Source organism: Scleropages formosus, chromosome 16, assembly GCF_900964775.1.
Source record: "Scleropages formosus chromosome 16, fSclFor1.1, whole genome shotgun sequence".
In the NCBI taxonomy this organism is placed as follows: domain Eukaryota; kingdom Metazoa; phylum Chordata; class Actinopteri; order Osteoglossiformes; family Osteoglossidae; genus Scleropages; species Scleropages formosus.
The window spans coordinates 493,866-513,369 of record NC_041821.1 but is presented as its reverse complement, the minus strand read 5'-3'; the positions used below and the strand labels follow the sequence as shown (position 1 = coordinate 513,369).

At 50.9% G+C, this 19,504-nt stretch overlaps 2 protein-coding genes across 4 annotated transcripts; both read left to right on the top strand.

Moving 5' to 3' along the window:
• Window positions 1-5: 5 nt before the first annotated feature.
• Window positions 6-11,784, top strand: vwa11 (von Willebrand factor A domain containing 11). Of its 3 annotated transcripts, XM_018738207.2 has the most exons (18): window positions 6-107; window positions 1,745-1,859; window positions 3,095-3,281; window positions 3,682-3,963; window positions 4,714-4,807; window positions 5,098-5,226; window positions 5,758-5,944; window positions 6,089-6,258; window positions 6,601-6,713; window positions 6,941-7,057; window positions 7,383-7,565; window positions 7,672-7,804; window positions 7,949-8,095; window positions 9,769-9,861; window positions 10,021-10,289; window positions 10,477-10,610; window positions 10,770-10,926; window positions 11,318-11,784. In XM_018738207.2, exons 3-18 carry the CDS (start codon window positions 3,102-3,104, stop codon window positions 11,732-11,734), a joined length of 2,805 nt encoding a protein of 934 aa, XP_018593723.2. In that variant the 5' UTR covers window positions 6-107; window positions 1,745-1,859; window positions 3,095-3,101; the 3' UTR covers window positions 11,735-11,784. The 3 variants fall into 3 exon arrangements, with proteins under 3 accessions (XP_018593723.2, XP_018593726.2, XP_018593725.2); XM_018738210.2 differs by lacking the exon at window positions 1,745-1,859 and having other exon boundaries at window positions 87-107; XM_018738209.2 differs by lacking the exon at window positions 6-107 and having other exon boundaries at window positions 1,484-1,859.
• Window positions 11,785-14,231: 2,447 nt separating this feature from the next.
• On the top strand, window positions 14,232-19,327 carry LOC108925896 (zinc finger protein 252-like). Its single transcript, XM_018738236.2, has 4 exons — window positions 14,232-15,245; window positions 15,359-15,498; window positions 16,991-17,093; window positions 17,179-19,327. Exons 1-4 carry the CDS (start codon window positions 15,008-15,010, stop codon window positions 18,330-18,332), a joined length of 1,635 nt encoding a protein of 544 aa, XP_018593752.2. The 5' UTR covers window positions 14,232-15,007; the 3' UTR covers window positions 18,333-19,327.
• The last annotated feature ends 177 nt before the right edge of the window (window positions 19,328-19,504 follow it).

Below are 19,504 nucleotides of genomic sequence, written 5' to 3'. Positions count from 1 at the left end.
AACCGGTGAGGTCCCACTTCTTTCAGACGGAATGTTCTAAGAGAATCGAAGTTCCGGCTTCACGTGTTTCTGTTTTCATCTGTTTATCCTCACAGAGATCGGAACAGGTTAGTGAAGCATTGAAACCGTCCCGAAGCCAGTTAAGCAGCTCTGTGCTCTTCTAAATGTGGTAACGATGGTAAACCTATGGTAAATCTGATGGTACGTGCGAAAACATTTGCTGATAACAAGAGCTGCTGTGGAGAGTAGATGGAGGGAGTGTGTGAACGGTGGGGCTCTCTTTCCAGACCTACCTGTGTCCCGTGTGTGAGTGTGTCGCTGGTCGAGGAGCTGAAATTTTGTGGAATTCAGTGCGTTTCTCAGTGTCAGTTTGAATTTATGCAGCGCTGGTCTCTGGATCAGTACTGTTTGTTGTTTAACACATCGTTTCTCGTTGCGTTTCGTGTGGTTGAAGCGCTCAGATGAGATGCACGAGCTCCCAGTCAGCGTGTGTGCGCGATGATGTTTGTGTGTGTGATGTGGCTCTGAACATACAGCATCGGATCTTGATGCTGAGCAGCGCTGCTTTTGGACTCTTGGGCTGCTCTCGCACGGTCCTGTCATGGTCCTCGACTGCAAGGAAGCTCCCGGAAACAGGAACAGGGCATCAGATGAGCGACGAAGAGCGAATGAGGCCAGATGCGAGGCCAGATGTGTGTTGGTGTCTCAAACCGTGTCATCGACACGGCGGAAAGGCCTCCATCCTCCATCCTCCATCCATCATGCGCAGCCGCGCGATGCTCTGGGACGAACGCAACGCTGCGGTTCCCCATTCCCCGCCGGCCGGTACACACGCTCACCGCACTGGAACGACAAGTAGATGCAGTGTGTGCTGGGGGCAGAGCCTCCGGGCTGTCCGGTCACCCACGCCCTGTACATTGCCGGAGATCCGTCGGTCGGGGGTCACGATGGGATCCGGATTCAAAAGGTCAAAGGTCATTGTCGAAACGGCGCGTCTCGGCTCGGGCTCGAACTCGGTCGGAATTTCCGATGCCGCTGATCCAGAAACGGCCGTCCTCTTGGGTCCTTTTCCTTTGGCTGTTTGTGTGGATGTGGGACAGAGGAGGGAGGGCTGGGCAAAGCAAGACGGTCGCTGCTGAACCACATCATCATCATCAACAACAACAACAAGGACAAAGACAGCAAACGTGTCACTGTAACTGTCCCACGGCTCTCTCTTTCTCTCTCTCTCTCTCTCTCTCTCTTTCTCTTTGTTTGCCCTTATGAATAATTTCTCAGCACTTCTCTCAGCTTTGTTTCGGCTCAGGATGGGCTCCCGGGGGACGGGGGGTGCGGGGGTGGGGGGGTTCCCCCTCTGCACTCGCTCCTGTTCCTTGTTTGGTTTGTGTGTTTCTGCACCCTTCAGACGCCACAAAATTACAGCTGAACCTTCGCTCCAGAGATGCGGCGTCTTGTTCCCATTTATATTTATATTTCCTGTTATCCACGTCTTGTTCTTCTCTACGTCAATGTGGCCACAACACGTAAACATGGTATTTCTGGGTAACAATCGAAGCATGTCCTCTCTGTTTACACCATTTTCACAGAGCATCTCACCAGTCTCACAGTCTCACACACACACACACACACACACACACACACACACCTCGGAGCGGCAGAGGGGCACACCAGGAAAAGCCGCATCATTAGCTCAGCTCACCGTGTTCAGTGTTAGTGAGGACACACCTCTTCCCGCCACATGCAGCAGAGTGCTAACCCCATGAAGGAGGTCCACCCTCTGTAGAGTCCCGACAGGGGTGAGGTGTCGCAGTCACTGGATCGGCCTCTCGAGATCGAGTCCTACACATCCTGAGCAAACGGTAGGTACCCGTGACACCTGCCTCCGCTTGCTAGGAGTGACATTTCGAAACAAAGCTGATGGATAAATAATGCAGTGCTGTCATTACTGTGAGATAAATGCCAAAACAGGGAAGTTTCTGTCTATGTTATATTGGTTAATATTGAGTAATCGTGGTTCCTGTGGGGGGTGCGGTGGCGCAGCGGGTTGGACCGGGTCCTGCTCTCCAGTGGGTCTGGGGTTTGAGTCCCGCTTGGGGTGCCTTGTGATGGACTGGCGTCCCGTCCTGGGTGTGTCCTCTCCCCCCTCCAGCCTTATGCCCTGTGTTGCCGGGTGGGCTCCGGTTCCCCGCGACCCCCTATGGGACAAGCGGTTTCAGATGAGGTGTGTGTGTGTGCGTGTGTGCGCGCACACCTGTGTGTGTAATGTGTGCTCTAATCACTGTCCAGTGTCCACAGCATTCACTGCACCCAGAACACAGTATCCGCTGCACAGTGTTCACCATGCTCACTGCAATCACTGTACAGTATTCACTCAACTCACAGCAGTTACTGCATCCGCCGCACAGTTTTCGCTGTATTGACTGTACCCACCACAGTCACTGCACAGCATTCATTGTATTCACGGTATCCGCTGTATGTGGCCGAGACTTCCCCCTGACGGGATGGTCATGTGTTCTGGGGAGAGTTACGAGTGGAGACCAACAGACACACAGAGAGCAGAAAAGAGCTGTCGGGAAATGTGAAGAGCAGTGCAGGCACACACACGCATGCACACGCACACACACACACACAAGAATGCACATACCCATATCCTTGCTTTGTTCTGCAGTCTTCAGAGAAGGTGACTCACTTGGATCTCGGTCCAACCCCTCCCCCGTCCCCCAGCTCTCGCCCTTGTTTATGAGAGCAGCTCTAAAACAGGTTAATAAATAATGTTCTCATGGTCGTACATAAGGAGACTCATCGCTGGGGGTTGAGGAGATCTCAGAGGACCAGGACACATCACTAGTGGAGCTTCACATGAAGGTAGAGACACAACCAAGTCCTGCCACTGCGATCACTAGACCAGGTTAATTTGCGGTCAAAGAAAGAGCGAAGCTTTCGGTTGTGTGACCGAACCCTGAGCGGGAGATGGACAGGGACCGCAGGGCGACACTCCGCCTCTGCACTGGCGTGTGAGGAGTCGTGTTTGACAGCTCTGCGGTTCATGTGTGGAATGTGTCCAGCGCTGTCCTGTGTCTCCGCCATCCTGCAGGTGAACAATGTTGTGTCCGACGCTGAGTCTTGTCCTCCTGCTTCTGCTGCCACTCGCTGTGGCCTTCAGACCCAACGTGGGAAAAGCCAAAACCCACGTGAACATTATGAAGACAGCCATCATCATGAAGATCGCTGAAGTCTGCAGGGACGTGGAAAGAGCTGAGGGCAGAGACTTTGACACTCCGGTGCGTACGTGTGCGTGAGGTCACGTAGACTGGTTCAGCCCTTCCTAAGAACCACAATGTGAAGATCATAGCTACAGAATAAGTTACCCTGGTTCTTCACGTCAAAAGGGGTGAAGTTACATTTTTAAAGATAAAGAAGTTTCCGGTTTTTTATTAAAAATGTGTTTTTAATTCCAAGTTCTCACTAGTCAGTTTCCTGAATGCAATCTGTTTACCCTGCAAACTTAAGCGAGCGATGGGAGTAAAGTTCACCCGAACAGCACAGTCGTGTGGGACACCCCACTTCACCTCACCTGCACGGTGTTTACCGCTCATGTCCGATGTCGCTGAGGGTCGGCGATCGCTGGCAAGCTGATGGACATGCGGCACGTGATCCGTACGCCCCTCACTCCCTCTGCAGGATGAGTCTCTGGAGGAGCTGCTGCAGGCCTGTCTGGGGCGCGACAAGGTGGGCGAGGTGTCCGCCGTGGCGTTCAAATCCGCTCTGGAGCAGATCTACCGGCAGAACGCGCTGGTGGACAACCTGTTCGCCAGCAGCGATGGGCACCACTTCAACTCGGAGGCGTTTGTCGAGGGCCGGAACCTCATCTCAGCGGCTGTGGCTACAGCCAAGGCCAACATCCAGCAGGAGAACTTCCAAGCGGCCAGAGAGGCGCTGGGGCGAGCGAGCCACACGCTGCAGGTGAGGGGAGGAGCGGCACCCGGGACGTGGGCAGGTTTAAATTCGAGATGAAGTGGGAGACGGACATCACGCTTTTCTGTTTGCGGCGGTGCGGAAGGTAGCGCTGCAGCCTCAGCGCTGTACTGGGCTGTTTGGGCGTAGGTTCGATTTCCACCTCAGTCCGTCTGGAGTTTGCATGTTTTCCAGTGTTTGCATGGGATTCCTCCCACACTCCAAAGATGTGCGTTTTAGTGACTTGGTCACTCAGAATTTGCTTTTTCTGTGTGTGTGTGGCGGGGGGGACTGTCGTCCCATCCAGGGTGTGCTGCCTCATGCAACCATCCAGTAGTTCTAGGATGGGCTCCGGACCATGGGGATCCTGACGAGGACTCATGTTAGTGAAAGTGAATGAGTGACTGATATTATGCATAATAATAAAAATAAAACAGCTTTGTGCCTCTTCACTGACAACCTGCCCACAGTGACACTCCTTATGGTGTCATTTAAAAACTGGAGTTCAATTTTCAAAATGTAAAGTTCATATTTATCATATAAAAATCCAGGAGCCCAGTGAGACACTGGACAGGTGCTTACTGGTAACAAATGAAAGAACGATAACTAAAAGACAAGCTGGAAATAATTTTTGTTTTCAGAAAACAGAAAGTATGTTCATGTTTCTATTTTTATATTTCAATTAATTTTCGGTGAAGCGTTTTGAAGTTAAGGAGTTAAAAAGGAGAGTAATTTCAGTGATTTCACACAACTGCTCAGGATTTCTACAGCCACACTAACTGGGTGGAACTCGGCCACAGGACTCCCTACGCGAACCTCCTGAGACCCGACTCTTCCATAGGTCCCATTGCAGGTACGCCCCCAGCAGGGACTTGAACGGGGGGTGGGGGGGTCCCAGCAGGTATTGAGGGTCCCGGAGGGCTGGGTATGTGCGTGTGTGTGTCGGCCACTCCTAGAAAGAGCCAGTAAAGGATTACGCCCGCACCCCACCCACAGCCCCGTTGGGTCAAATTAATCTCAGTCATTTATAATAATTCCGCATCCAGATACATATCTCTGCAGCTCGTCCTCGGGGATCAACACACGCGGCACAGCGGTGCGTTTCTTGTCACTGTGTGTCCACACCTGTGTGTGTGCGCGCAGGTGAGGGGGAGGCGACGTGCAGCGACTGCGACCAGGACTCCTGTCCCAGTAACATCCTGCCGAGCATCACGCGGGAGCAGAAACTCACCTCTGGGTACCTGTCCGTGAGGTCGCCCTTCAAACCGCCAGGTCAGAGCATGTGTGTGAACACACACACGAGCATGCGCACACACACTAGTGCTGCTTCTTTCTACTGTTGTTGATAATTCTTGATAAAACTAATATTTTTTCTTACAAGAGAAGAGAGGCTGGTACAGTAACACAGTGTCAGTCCAGTCCTGAGTGTTGAGGAGTCTGATCGCTGGGGGAAGAAAGTGTTACACGGTGTGGCCGCGAGGCCCCGATACTTCGGTACCACAGTGCTTTGGTATAACGATACTGAAATCGTAACATACACTCAGAAAGAGTTCTCATGTTTTTTCCGGTATATTTTGTTATTATATCAATTTCATATTTTCCATACTAAATGCAGCTAATCAACAATATTTTACCATCTTGAAAAGCTTTTTGTGTTTCTGCTAATTGGCTGAACAGGGATGTAAATGTAAAGAAAAACAAAGAAACAAATAAATTGATGCCCCCCTCGCATTACAAGCCACAAAGTCATTTCAGAAGACGCATTTGGCCCCTCTGAGTGACGCCCCCTCCCTGCGACCACAGGCAAGTGCAGCCACGGGGGTCCGAGCGACAAGACGAGCAGCCAGCATCCCCGGGGCGGGATCCACAAAGATGAGCCAGGACCCCAAAACAGGGAGCTGTATGCAGCCGCTGTAGACGTGGCCATCGCCGCCACCCTGGATCTGCTGGAGGACATCCGCAGTGCAGTCGGGGACGCTCGCTTCCTGAGGTACGATCACAGCGCCCCCTGCTGGAGGAGCAACTCCGAGGTGTGGAAAAGAACGGAGCAAAAAGCTGTTCTGTGCGTCATTCACTTGTGAATATGGCATGTGCGTGCGTGCGTGCGTGCGTGCGCGCGCACTCCCTCCGTCAGGCTCATGGGGATCAGCCGCTCCTCGGTGCTCTGCTTCGTCATCGACACCACGGGCAGCATGTCTGACGACATCGAAGAGGCCAAGAGGGTGGCGTTTTCCATCATCGACAGCAAGACGGGAACGCAGGACGAGCCCTCGGCCTACATCCTGGTGCCCTTCAATGACCCCGGTGAGAGCGGCTGCCGCCTCTGCTCTTTTCCACGTGGAGAAAAACGCGTGTGTCTCTTGGGTAGCCGGGGGGCACGGTGGCGCGGTGGCGCAGTGGGTTGGACCACAGTCCTGCTCTCCGGTGGGTCTGGGGTTCAAGTCCCGCTTGGGGTGCCTTGCGACGGACTGGCGTCCCGTCCTGGGTGTGTCCCCTCCCTCTCCAGCCTTATGCCCTGTGTTGCGGGGTAGGCTCCGGTTCCCCCGTGACCCCGTATGGGACAAGCGGTTCTGAAAATGTGTGTGCGTGTGTGTGTTTCTTGGGTGGGTTTTCTATTGTTTTCGCCCCCGTGTTCCTTTTCCGCAGAGTTTGGCCCTGCCATACGGACCACAAAGCCAAACGTCATTAAAGCAGAAATCTCCAAACTCAGTGCCACCGGCGGTGGAGACATCCCAGAAATGTGCTTTTCCGCACTCAAGGTACAAATTCGGCACACATCACACTCTCCCCCACGGGAGACACCCTTCGCATGAGCGAGAGAACAAAGAAAGCCCCGGAGGGACGCGAACCTCTGTGCAGCGTGTCAGGAGCTGCATTCCGGTGCTGCCCCACAGGACCCCTGTGGACTCGCTGCTGCTGCTGCTGCTGCTGCTCTTCTCTGTTCCCTCCCTCCCTCACTCCGTCTCTCTCTCTCCCTGTGTCCTAGCTCGCCCTCACGAGTGCCCCCCAGTCCTCCAGCATCTTCGTTTTCACGGACGCCCCGGCGAAGGACACCCACCTGTTGGCTACTGTGAAAGCCCTCATCCAGAGCACGAGATCCACAGTGAGGACTCCCTCGTTCTCCGTGCACCGCCTGTTTGGTCACTGACGGAGTACCTCCACTCGTTTCGCTCATACTTTCCTCCGATTATTGCAAGTATTTTCGCTGATGCTTACGACGACTGCCTGTTGACACAACCGTGCCCTTTTCACCAAAGTGCCTTGCTCAGGGGTACGACGGCTGGAGGGGGGATTCAAACCTGCGACCTTCGGATCCAACGGCAGCGGCTGTAACCGCTGAGTCGGCAGCCGCCCGTTTAGAACACGTTCTGGGGGCGGAGCTTCCTGTCATGTGACACAAAAGTGATTCCCGTCTTCTTGCACCCCAGGTGTCGTTCTTCATTACAAACCCTGGCTTGTCGCGCCGGAGGAGGAGAGATGCTCAGAGCGGGACTGTTTCCCAGCTCTACCAGGATCTGGCGCAGGCCTCAGGGGGTCAGGCCATCGTGGTCAGCAAGAAGGGGCTGCCCCAGGCCACTGCCATTATTGTGGACTCCACCACTTCTGCACTGGTACACGGCACCTCCGTCGGATGGACCCCGGCGTCTCGTGTCCAGCACGAGTCGTAAGGTATCGTTACTTCTGCTCTTAAAGTGACGGCGTCTCTCCCGTACCCAGGTGACCCTCCTGCAGTGCGTGAGGAGTCCAGGGACCACAGAGACCTTCACCTTCTTGGCAGATGAGTCTGTGAGAGACATGATGATATACATCACGGGGGACTCGCCCATGTTCACCCTCCATAGTCCTTCAGGTGAGGGAGCTGCTCACCTGCCCACGCAGATTCCATCCTGTCCTGCATCGGCACTGTTGCTCTGTTCAAAATGGAAGCATCACTAATCTGCCAGACTCAGCAAAGAGCTCCACCAGCTTACCTGTCCCCACCCCTGGTCACCAGGTGCGTCCCAGAGCAGCCAGGTGACACACGGGCCCTTGGGGACCATCCAGTCTGTAGGGAACCTTTGCAGAGTTCGGCTGAACCACCAAACGGGCCCGTGGAGGATCGACATGGACTCGAGAAAGGCGTACACCCTCAAAGTCACCGGTAGGTCCCTCAGGGTCCCTTCAGCCCAAGAGTAATATACAATGGGGGCAAAAAGAAGAATAATCCCCTTTACAACTTTTTTCTCTATTTCTGAACCTTCTGCACACGTCACTTGTAGCTGTAGATGAATGGGCTCCGATCGAGAAAACACGACTCCGGTGCTATCTTTGTGACCTTTCCTTGGTGTGCCGGACAGTGAATTGTGCATCATGGGAGTGGACAAAGTAACTGGCCCCAATTTTCCTTATGAAAGTGGCACTTCCAGCTGGTTCTCCAGGAGCCCCTGCAGGATCTCCGTACCGCATTCCCGACTCTAGAGCTTCGCTTACGTTCCGTACGTCACCTTTTTCATGGACCGCAATGGAGATGATGATAAAACAAATGTGGCTGATGGTGCACCCTGTTCAAAACGGTACTGTGATCTTTCGGCTCATCCCTCCTGTTTGGATTCAATTCCTTTATTTAAAAAATAGTGGAAAACTATCACGCATAAACTAAAATACGTGCGGTAAAATTGATTTAATAAAACAAAATTAGACCTATACCCCGAGTGTCTAGTATCTATAAAAGCTTTTTGAAAAGGACAGTTACCCAGGAGAGCAAGAGGCCTGGATGTATTCAGCTGCTGCACAGCAAGAACACAGTTTGTGCCAAAAATGGCACCTTGTTTCCCCCAAAGATTCACACAATATATTGCGTACTGCTCAGGTGAGCTGTGCTGGCTGGGCAGGGCTCACCTGTGTGCAGCATTTTCGGAGACGGAGAGCAGGTGCACGCTGACCGGTGGCCGAGGGGTCCGGTCCACTGCGCGGGACACGTTCAGTCCGTTGCACTCATTTCACGAGACAGTAAAATCTTAGCTTTTGACGCCCCTGGACAATCTCACCTGCAGCCCCTCCTTTCTGATCACATCAAATTCTGCTGAGTCCGTCAGTCTGGCAGATTCGTGCCACGATCACTCCGAGATATGAATGTCAGAGGGCCGAAGCGCAGAGTTCATTCCCGAATGTAACTCACGAGTTTACAGAACAGAAGGTGAGACGTGAAGACTTGAGAGCGAAGGGAAAAGGAGAGTTGGAGCAAACGGTGGCTGGAGGACTCAGGGAACAGGAGAACTTGGAGACCTGGAATAGAGAGCAAACACTTCCGCGGGACCACAAGATCAATAAAATCAGGGTAAGGCGACTCGAGCACACAGCTCCTGAAGCTTGTGCTGGTTGAGAATCCACAACCTCGCCGTTGCCCGTCTCTCGCTTTTACTGAGCAGGACGTTGACTCGTTCAGTCCTTGGCTGATTGAGAGCACGCGAGAACAAGATTGGGGTGAGAGGCCCCTAGCAGCGGCCTCTGGCTCTGGTGTCGTGCCCTGCCATTGTGACAGAAGCATTTACTGTCACATTTGCAGTCATTCCAGCTAAAGGGGGTACCAGCACTTAGTGACTGTTTCTTTTTCACACCTGTGATGGCACATCTCGCCATCTTCCACTCCAAGGAAAGGTCACGGCAATAGCAGTGTCAATTTGTCTCGCTCAGGCTCTACCCATACACTTCTAAAAGTGAGAAAAATATCTGATCACATTTAATAAGAAAAGGAAAAATGGAGAAAATGGGACAAAGGCTTTTTGAAACACCCGTCACATACTGAAAATTCTGTGTCCTGCTTCACACCTCCAGGTCAGAGCTCCACCGCCTTCCTGTACGACTTTGTCGAGCCCTTCGAAGGTCCCCACCCGGGCTACATGGTGATCGAGAGCCGCCCCCGAGCCGGTACAGACAAGTGCTGATGAGGCCAAACAGTTTCTCCTTGTCTGGACTTGTAAATGTGCTGCTGGTGCGATGAAAAAGTGTCTCGACGACAGGTGTGCAGAACATCTCCATCACTGTCGTGCTTTTCTCTCCGCCGCAAACGTTCGCTGCTCCCAACAGGGCGGGGGGCCAAGCTGCTGCTAACGGTGACAGGAAAGCAAGGCCCAGACTCTCTGAAAGTGGCCGAGGTGTCCCTGGTTGACGCCTCGGGTTCGGGCGAGGCCAAGGGCATCGTGGAGGAGCTCGGTCACGGCGAATACCTCGTGTCCATGGAGAGAATGCCACAGGGGCAGACTGTGCTCCTGGTCAAGGGTTTGGACAAGAACACATCGAGCCACTTTCAGAGACAGTCCACCACCCAGCTCACCGTCTCCCAAGTGACCATCACGGTGAGACATCACTGCTTCCACCCAGTGCTTATCGCTATTAGTGTATACGGAGGGACGCCTTTCTTGTAAGATGTTTGCAGGTGTAGCTATGCAGTGAACACAGAAGCCCACTGAGAAGAAACACCTGAAGGAGCCCGTTGCACAGGAGACACCGACAGACCGTGTCCTCTTTCCTTCATCCTCTCAGGCCCAGGCTAACAGCACTCTGGAACCCGGGGTCGCCTTCTCTCTTCCTTTCACTGTGATGGCCAGCAGCACCGAAGGCAAATGCACCATCCAGGCAAACGATGACCGTGGTTTTGTCCAGTCTTTTACAAAGAGGTGCGATCGCGGTCAACCTGCAGCCTGGGCTCAGTGTAGGGCTCTGTGATGAACGTGGTGTCAAGGAGCAGTGTGTTGTTATGGCTTCTGCCCAGTGCATTGTGGGAACTCTGTCTGTCTTCTGTGCTCCCCTGTCCTGTCCTGTCCTGTCCTATCCAGCCTGACCCTGGTGGACAGCAGTGCTCAGGGACTAGTGACCCTCGAACCCCCAGCAAACACACCGTCTGGTACAGACATCACTCTCACCATCAACGCAGAGTCTCCCGACAACAGTGACTCCAACTACGTGGTGCTGCGTCTCTCCGTCATCGCAAAGGTAACGGCTGACAGCTGTGACCGTGGCAACCATACTGTAGCGAGTGACACGACCAAGGTGACTTTGCACAGGGAACAGAGTGAAGGTGGATCTGTTTCCAGGAGCAGAGAAAGGCAGGAGTTATCAGTGCGGTTCATGTGGTTGGTAGAAAGGTCACAGTCACTGACATGAGCTTCACTGGGCTGGTAGGAAGGCAGTAACAGAAGAGGTGGGTAAAAACAAGGTACATTTACTCTGCTGTTCAGTGTGGTCTTTGATTCTTCTGCCCACCTCTGGACAACAGGACAGGGCTTGTTGACATCACCCTCAGTAAAATTGCGTCCATCATCTACGGGAACTGTCCACGTTACTCTCAGGTTCTTAGTGTCCTGCTGTCTTTCTGTCCCTCAAGGTGACAGACTTCAGCCCCCCCGTGTGCCACATTGTGAGCGTGAGCGCCAACTGCTCACGCAACTGCAGCCTGTCCACCTGGGAGCTCTCCGCCAACATCACCGACGGCAACGGGACAGGAGTGCAGAGCGTGTCCCTTCGCCGTGGCGACGGGATCCTCCACAGCGCCGGCTCTGTGGGAGAGGGAGGAGTCAATGTGACCGAGGTGCTCTACAGCGCCTCCTGCTGCTCACCAGATGTGGAGCTCATAGCGGTGGACGCTGTGGGGAACGTGGGGATGTGTTCCCATTCGGTCAGGGTTGCAACAACAACTCCTCTTCCACCAACTACCCCCCGCTCTGGCTCTCCGCCCCTCTTCCCCTCTCTTGCTGTCGGGCTGTGTGCGGCGCTACTGCACCTTTATCAGAATGGCTTCTAAGAATGTATGTCTTGTTGACCCTGGCATGTGGTCAGTAACTGTTGTGGTCATTAACAGCATTTTCTAAAATCTCTTGATACATTGTTCAGATCTTTTTCAGCATTTTTTGATAATATCAAATAATGAAAATAAACAATCTAAATTTTAAGAGAAAGGTGCAAGTGAAGTCAGTTCCTCTAAATAAAACCTAAACCTGAGAGTTTCACGTTTCTAAAAATGCTAAACATGCCAGACATGATATGTGGAGGACGTCCAAATTGGTTTTTTTTCCCCAATTTAAATAATGTGAATTGTATCAAAAAAATCACAATAAACATGACAAAATCAACAGGAAACACAGAACCTAAAGTGTAAAAAAAACTGCCACATCTGACAGAAGACCACAGGATGTTTAAAACAAGTGTGTTGCAAGTCACCGCCACAAAGACCTGAGGCTCATATCTGCCAAGATCTCGAGACCTTGGCATCTCGTAGAGTCTCTCGTTAGATAGCGTTGGATGAGAGGACCACGACACCGGCTACTTTCTCCCGCTTCCCAGCCCTCTGTGCCCCATCGCACTACCTCCTTTACGAAGCCTGTACATTTGCACATTAAAGAATATTGAGTATAATTAACATGCATCTTCCAACTTTGTTCTTCATTTAGATGTTCACTCACAAGTGTCTAGCTGCAACTATAAGCAATTTAAAACACTCCCACTAGTAAAACCGCCATTGATTTTGATTTGATTAACAATTAAATGCTCTGTGTCACTGCGTAAGAAGAGCGCTCTTTACAAATAAACTGAACTGAATTGATTTTATCTGCTCAACTTTCAGCCTTTGTTCTAAACATTTCGCCTAAGTAAGTCAAAAAAGTGTCCGCAATGATACTTTTAACTTTTTTACACTGTTGGCTGCAGTAGTAGTTGCACATATGCGCATGAGCTCCGACTGCCTAAGTTGTTCTGACACCGGTCTCCGTACAATCGTACCCTTGTTCGCATGGCCATGGCCCTTTGCGCATTCACCGGAGAGCAGCAGCGGCAGCAGCAGCGTGCTGTTGTCTGTTTTCAGCAGGATGAAGGCGTATCGGGAACAAAAGTCCATCTTCAACTTTGAGCAGGGGTTTCACAGGTGAAGAACGGTGAGGGGGCCTGTCCTTGTCCACTACTGCTGACAGCATTGATGGTGCTCATGGCATGGTTCTGGCAAACAAGCAAGTGACCATTGATGAGGCAGTGGCCCATCTGCAAATTGCTCCAGGTTCTGCTTATGAAATCATCCATGACATGAAAGAAATTATATTTCCTTTTCGGGAACCGATCAGCCGCAGGAGATCCGCACTGAGACACATAGAGACTTTTCACGACAACATCGGCCGATGGAAGAAACCCAACAGCTGGGCGTCTCCCTCATCGGTTTGCGTTGCCTCCTTTTATTTGCAAGCTCATACACAGGTCACCATCAGGCATGGCAACACTTTCGAAACTTCCCTTGCATCCGACGCAAAAGATATCTTTACTCCGAATAATTTGTCCACATTTAAGAAGCGTGTAGAGACGCATCCTAAAGCTTAAACTCTCTTTTCCTTTTTGTTTTCCTTATCAACATTTCTCTACTGCGTTAAGCAGACAACATACAGTACATTTTCTGAACGTCTTAACTCTTACGTCACATTAGAACATATTAATCACTTGAAAATATTAACTACTTGAACATATTTTCACACCACAATGACAACCTTGGTTTAACTAAGGCTTGAGCGTGATGGTTTTCAGGATAGCTAACCGAAGAACACAAATACTGTCCTTTGGAAATGTGTCAGCGGCTTCTGAATCACTATGACGACGAAGGCGATGCCTTTACGAGACGCATCGTTACTGGAGACGAGACATGGATCCAGCACTACGAGCCACAGAGCAAACACCAAAGTCTTGAGTGTGTAACAGCGCTGAGGGAGTAAATGTGTAAATAGTTGGCATTAGTGTTTATGTGTGTGTACATAGTTGTGTGTGGTTTCTGATTGGTTGTCATCCTATTTATGTTCAGTGTTTAAGAGTGGGATTCTGGGGAGTCCCGGGGGGGGGACGACCCCTTAACCATAGGGTGCAGCAGGGGGGCTGGGAGTGACCCAGGGGGATTCTGAAGTGTTCTGTATTTTGTACTGTCTGAAATGTCTTTGTTAAGACTGCTGTTGGAGACATGTATGCTTTCAATAAAGAGCATCTTTCTTTTATTCTGTCTGTTGAGCAAGTTTCTAGTAGCTCCATGGGGGGACGCTACAAGTGGAAACGTCCCAAATGACCTGTCAAGAGCAAATTCAGGACAACTGGCTTGTCGCTCCGCCACAATCCTGTTATTCGGAGGCATACAAAGCTTATCCATCACTGGACCACTTATGTTAATAACCTAGAAGTTGTGTCAAAAAATTAGGCTCAAGGAAACTTCTTGACCTTCTTTTGGAGAGAATCAGGCATAGCCAATATCATTCATTTATGAAGGATTTTAGCCATATATATATATATACAGGTCCAAATCTGCTAATAAAAAAACTCATAAAGAGTACTGAGGAGTGTAATAACGAGAAAGCCATTATCATGACTGTACATATAATATTGTAATATTTTTAGTTACTGGAGTGTTTTGTAATTTGTGAATTTATTGTTACTTCTCCCTGAGTAGGTTTGATTGTTCTGTATTAAAATTCTTGTATGGTGGGTTCTTAAATTGTTTCATAAATATTTAAAAGAAAAGTTTATTTCTCGCGTTCCAGTTGTTCATTTCCGCTTCCAGTTTCCCAGTAACTACTTCCGTGGATCCCGGAAGTTGGCGGGTGGTGAGTTTCACGGTCTCGAGTCGGTAGCTAATTGGCACATTTTTTTTTTTGCAAAAAAAAAAAAAAAAAAAAAAGAAAAAACAGAAAAAGGTGTCCGTAAGTGAAGTGCGCGTTCGTCGCCGTTTTCCACAGTTCCGCGTCCGAAGTCCGAGTGTGAGAGAAGGAAGGAGCGCAGAGGATGAGCCGAGAGTCTCAGCGCCGCTAGAAGAGTAGAGACACTGACTGTCTCAGACAGACAGGGAGTCCGTTCCGTTCCGTTCCCGTCCTGTGTGGGCGCGCTGTCGAGTGAGTCAGTGCCGCGGACGGACGGACAGAGCCGAGGAAGCGGCGGGCAGCGCGACTCGCGAACCGCAGGCCAGGGACTGAGACAGTGAGCCGTCCTCAGCCTCGGTCTCTCGAACCCGCCGCCGCCGCCAGCACCGCGCGGGAGGAGCCTCGGACGCGCGAGCGCCATCATGTCGGAGGCCATCGCGGCGTTCCAGGCGCAGCTCTCCGGCCTCATGGAGACCGTTTTCAAGGCGGCCATGTACGAGATCGTGCGCCTGGTGGAGGACAGCTTCGTGGAGGAGGTGTCCCGCAGCAGGGAGCAGGTGGAGGCGCTCCGGAAGCGGCTGCAGTGGGCCGAGGGCCGGCGGCGCGAGGCGGCGCGGTGCGCGCAGTGCGGCAGGGCGACGGTGTGGGGTCCCGAGCACGGTCAGTCATCGCGAGCCCGCTGCGAGCATCGTTGCTCGTCATCACCGCACTGCGAGCATCCTGGTGCTCCGCGTGTTTGAAGTGACGTCACGGGGCGGGTGATTCCCACGCAGGTGGTCCTGAGGGGCGTGGCCTGAAGCAGGAGGGCGGTCCCGAGGGCAGGTGGAGCAGCTGTCCCAGGGAGGAGGGGGATCCCGCTGCCGCCAAGGGCCCGGAGGAGGTGACTGCACCCAGCGCGGTTAAGGCACTGGAGGTGAGTGTGATCGCAATACTCGCCGTTGGTGTCGATCAAACATGTGCATCTCCTGCGCTTGGTGCTACACAGCAGGTGCAGCGATTGTTTCACGGAGATTGGACGGTGTTTGAGGATGGGAGTTCGGTCCTCGCTGTGCGTAATGTTTGTGTTTTTGCCCTGTGTTCCTGTGGGTTTCATCTCTCAGTGCAGAGGTGAGTATTTAAATTGGACTGGCCACTAATTTGACCTGTGTGTGGGGCCGCAGGGCAGCACAGTGGCACAGCGAGTAGCGCTGCTGTCTCGCTTGGATTCGATCCCCTCTCAGTCTGTGTGGAGTTGCGTGTTCTCCCCTTGTCTGCATGGGTTTCCTCCGGTTGCTCCGGTTTCCTCCCACAGTCCAAAGACATGCTCTTCAGGTCCTCCACAGTGTATGAGTGACAGAGAGAGTGTGTGTGTTCTACTGATGTATGGATGAGTGACCCATTGTAAGTAGTGTATCTAGCAGTGTAAGTCACCTTGGTGAATTAAGGTGTGTGGGCTGATAACACTACATAGAGTTCATTGGAAGCCACTTTGAAGAAAAGTGTCTGCTAAATAAAGACATGTAAATGTGTGTGTGTTCCTTTGTTCCTCTGTATAGATAACTGTAGGGACTTTACAGTAGAGTATCTGAAGACAGCTGGTAGCTTAGTGCCTAGAATAGCTGTCTTTGTATCCAAAGGTGGCAGGTTCAAGTTTCCAAGTCTCCAGCTGTAGTACCCTTGAGAAAGGTTCGTACCTTAAATTGCCCCAGTACAATAACCCAACTGTATGAGCAGGTAAATAATTAAAGGTAGATTAATATTGTAAAATTTGCTTTGGGAAGCACTATCAGGTAAGTGAATAAATGTAAACCTCTCTAGCTCATGTATGGTGTGAATGTTCATGCACCGTAACTTCATGAGCATCTCCAGATAAGCTGCTTTATACAGCTGCTACTCCGGCATTGCATGTGATTGTTTGTGTATTTTATTAGAAAAAAAATTGATAGGAGATTATCAGGATTCATCTATCCTGCGTTTTATGAACCTACTCTAGCGATGAACATCTGTGCATCAAGTGGAAGGTAAGAAGCTAGGTTTACTTAAGAGTCACATGTCTGCAGCCATGTCTCTCCTAATTTAATGCACAAATTGTATTTTTGCTGAGATGTATGTCGCTTTGGACAAAAGTGTCTGCTAAATTAATAAACGTAAATCTATCATTGTATGGCACGTTGGGCAAAAGTGTTAGACATACTGATTAGTGATCAGTGCAAATCACTTTTCAGGAAAACATCTGCTAGATGAAGACATGTAAATATGGATAAGTGCCTGGTGTGTGATGCTTTGGTGCTTGTTTCTGGCAACACGGTCACTGTGTTTAGTTTGAGCTTGGTTTCAAGCCCAGGCTTTGGGTCCAGCAGTTTCGTTGGAGATGGCACGTGGGACCGTAGTGTGTGATCGAACACGTGTCCCCCGTTTGCCCACAGCAGCCAGCACTTGTGGAAGGGGAGAAGCCTGTGCCACTGAAGAAGGAGCAGGGGGCACCCAGGAGCAGCAGGGAGCCACAGCGGTGGAGTATGTCTGCAGAGGGTGAGTGCTGCAGGGCTTCCTCTTTCTCCCGCCTTGCGCTGGACATTAGAGTTGACCCTGGTTCCTGCTTTCTTCTGCCATCCAGGGGAGGAAGCTGATGCTTCTGCAGCAGACAGAGATTTCAGTGTCGAGACGCAGCCGCCCCGTGTGGATGAGTGGGTTTCTTCTGCGAACCTAGAAGGCCGTGGGTCCCCGAGGGGCCACATGGCGGAGAGTACTGAGCAGTACAGGACCAGGTTCGCCCAGGAGGAGCTCAGCGGATTGGAGGATGCTCTTGAGACAGAGCCGAAGGCACCGTTTGTCAGCCAGGTGTTTGATGGCGAAGCGCTCAGAGGACAGGGTCCCGAAGAGCCACAGAGCGCACAACTGCACTACGATGCGCCAGGTCTCCTGCACACTGAGCTGGGAGCAGTTGATGACCAATCCGCCGCCCATCTGGGCTTCCAGCGGAACAGGGTGACTGCTTTCGGTGAGCGCTTCAGGTCCCGCTCTGCATCCCCCCGTGGTGATGTGGACATTGGGGAGCTCAGTTACCTCCTGATCAACGAGGATGGCTATTTGCAGGAGACGGACGACAGCTACTGGGGACAGGCAAGTGTGGAGTTGGCGAGCGGGGAGGGACAGTCGGGCCAGAGAGCCCGCGGTGAGGAGCTCGTGCCATTGCACAGGGATTCAGACGGGCGTTCGGAGAGCCAGGACATCACCTCGCCGGGACACTGCGGGGAACGAGCTCGCAGCTGCAGCCAGTGCCATGTGAGCTTTGCAGACCTGGGTGCTCTGAAGGCACACATGAGCAGCCACAGAGCGCCTTCCGCATACACGTGCACCCAGTGTGGGAAGAGCTTCACTCAGGCGTGCAATCTGAAGGTACACCAGCGCATCCACTCCAGGGAGGGGCTTCACCTGTGCAGCCACTGCGGCAAGGGCTTCGTCTCATTTGCTGACCTCAAGAAGCACAAGTGCAGCCACACGAGCGACAAGCCCTACTGCTGCATGCTGTGCGGCAACAAGTTCAGCCGCTTGTGGAACCTGAAGCTGCACCGCCGCATCCACACACAGGAGAAGCCGCACCGGTGCACGCAGTGTGAGAAGAGCTTTACACGTGCCGACATCCTCAAGGTGCACCAGCGCACACACACTGGCGAAAGACCCTACTGCTGCACCGTTTGTGGCCTGAGTTTCAAGCGCCTGGACCACCTGAAATCCCACCAGCGTAAACATAGGCCACAGCAGACTTGAGGGGGGAGGGGGCTGAGCATGAGCACAAAGAGAAGCTGCAGTGCGTGTCCATCTAGAACGTAGTGCTTTATCGCTTCTCCTTTTATTAATCTATGTTGTCTTTTTTATACAGTATGATCTCACTTTGAGCATCATGTTTTCTTTTGTATTTACAAAAATGACCTACATTTTTATAGCTATACAAGTATATACACACATCTATTTTAACAGGGTTGTGCTGGGATATCTGTTTCATTAATTTTTTTCTATTTATTATTTTTTTTAAAGAACCATTTAAATTTTATATGCTGGTGTCTTGTATGTTGGGCATAAAAGGCACTGAGATATTGAAGGTGACGTACCAATACACTGGCTCCTCAGCTTACATATACAGTGGGGACTTTTTCTTTCTTTCTTTTTTTGAAAATATACATTTGGTTTTTACCACTGAAACCCAGTCATTCAGGTGTTAATACAGAGTTCCGTCACTTCATTCATGGGATGGACTCTATAAAAATCCCTTTCATTCACCTTGGAGAAGAATGTGAGCCGAGTGAAGTTTCAACTGGAGTTTTAATGAGTAAAAAATACTTTGTGAGACTTCTTACTGTAATACAGTTAGTCCTCGAACTATGACATGCAACTTATTACGGCCTTCCCCTCAGCTTTACTATTTTGGAGTCTCAATGATTAGTCATATTGTCTAACGTTGATTAGCTGACCGCTCCATCTGCTGTACGATAACATGGACTGTTTTATTTACACAACGTTACCTTAGTGAATCCATTCAAGTTACCATTTTTTATACAGTGGCTGGCAAGAGAAAACATGAGTTCTGGTGGTGCTAAGGACATGGATTTAGAATTGAACGTGAAAATAATATTGAAACATGAGAACATTACTGTACTTCATTGCTGTTCTATACTGAATATTAACATGAATAATGTGTGAAATTGATTGAGGAAACATAAAGCTCTATTTGAAAGCATAGCATTGATGCATATTAATTGTTTATACAGTGGCAAGGAAAAGTGTGTGAGTCCTTTGGAAATTACTGCATTCATGTATAAATTTGTCTTAATCTGCTTTGATATTCATCTAAGTTATAGTAATCAACAAACACAACCTGTTTTAACTAATAACACAAATTGTATTGTTCTTGTAAATATTGACGATATTCAAATATTCACAGT

What these genes read in the sequence shown, in the direction of transcription:
- vwa11 (XM_018738207.2), top strand. Translation starts at nt 3,102, where the DNA reads ATGTTGTGTCCGACGCTGAGTCTTGTCCTCCTGCTTCTGCTGCCACTC. An exon ending in GAGCGAGCCACACGCTGCAG is followed by an intron (nt 3,964 to 4,713) that starts GTGAGGGGAGGA and finishes ACAACTGCTCAG; the next exon opens with GATTTCTACAGCCACACTAA. An exon ending in GTCGCCCTTCAAACCGCCAG is followed by an intron (nt 5,227 to 5,757) that starts GTCAGAGCATGT and finishes CTGCGACCACAG; the next exon opens with GCAAGTGCAGCCACGGGGGT.
- LOC108925896 (XM_018738236.2), top strand. Translation starts at nt 15,008, where the DNA reads ATGTCGGAGGCCATCGCGGCGTTCCAGGCGCAGCTCTCCGGCCTCATG. An exon ending in GCGCGGTTAAGGCACTGGAG is followed by an intron (nt 15,499 to 16,990) that starts GTGAGTGTGATC and finishes GTTTGCCCACAG; the next exon opens with CAGCCAGCACTTGTGGAAGG. An exon ending in GTGGAGTATGTCTGCAGAGG is followed by an intron (nt 17,094 to 17,178) that starts GTGAGTGCTGCA and finishes TCTGCCATCCAG; the next exon opens with GGGAGGAAGCTGATGCTTCT.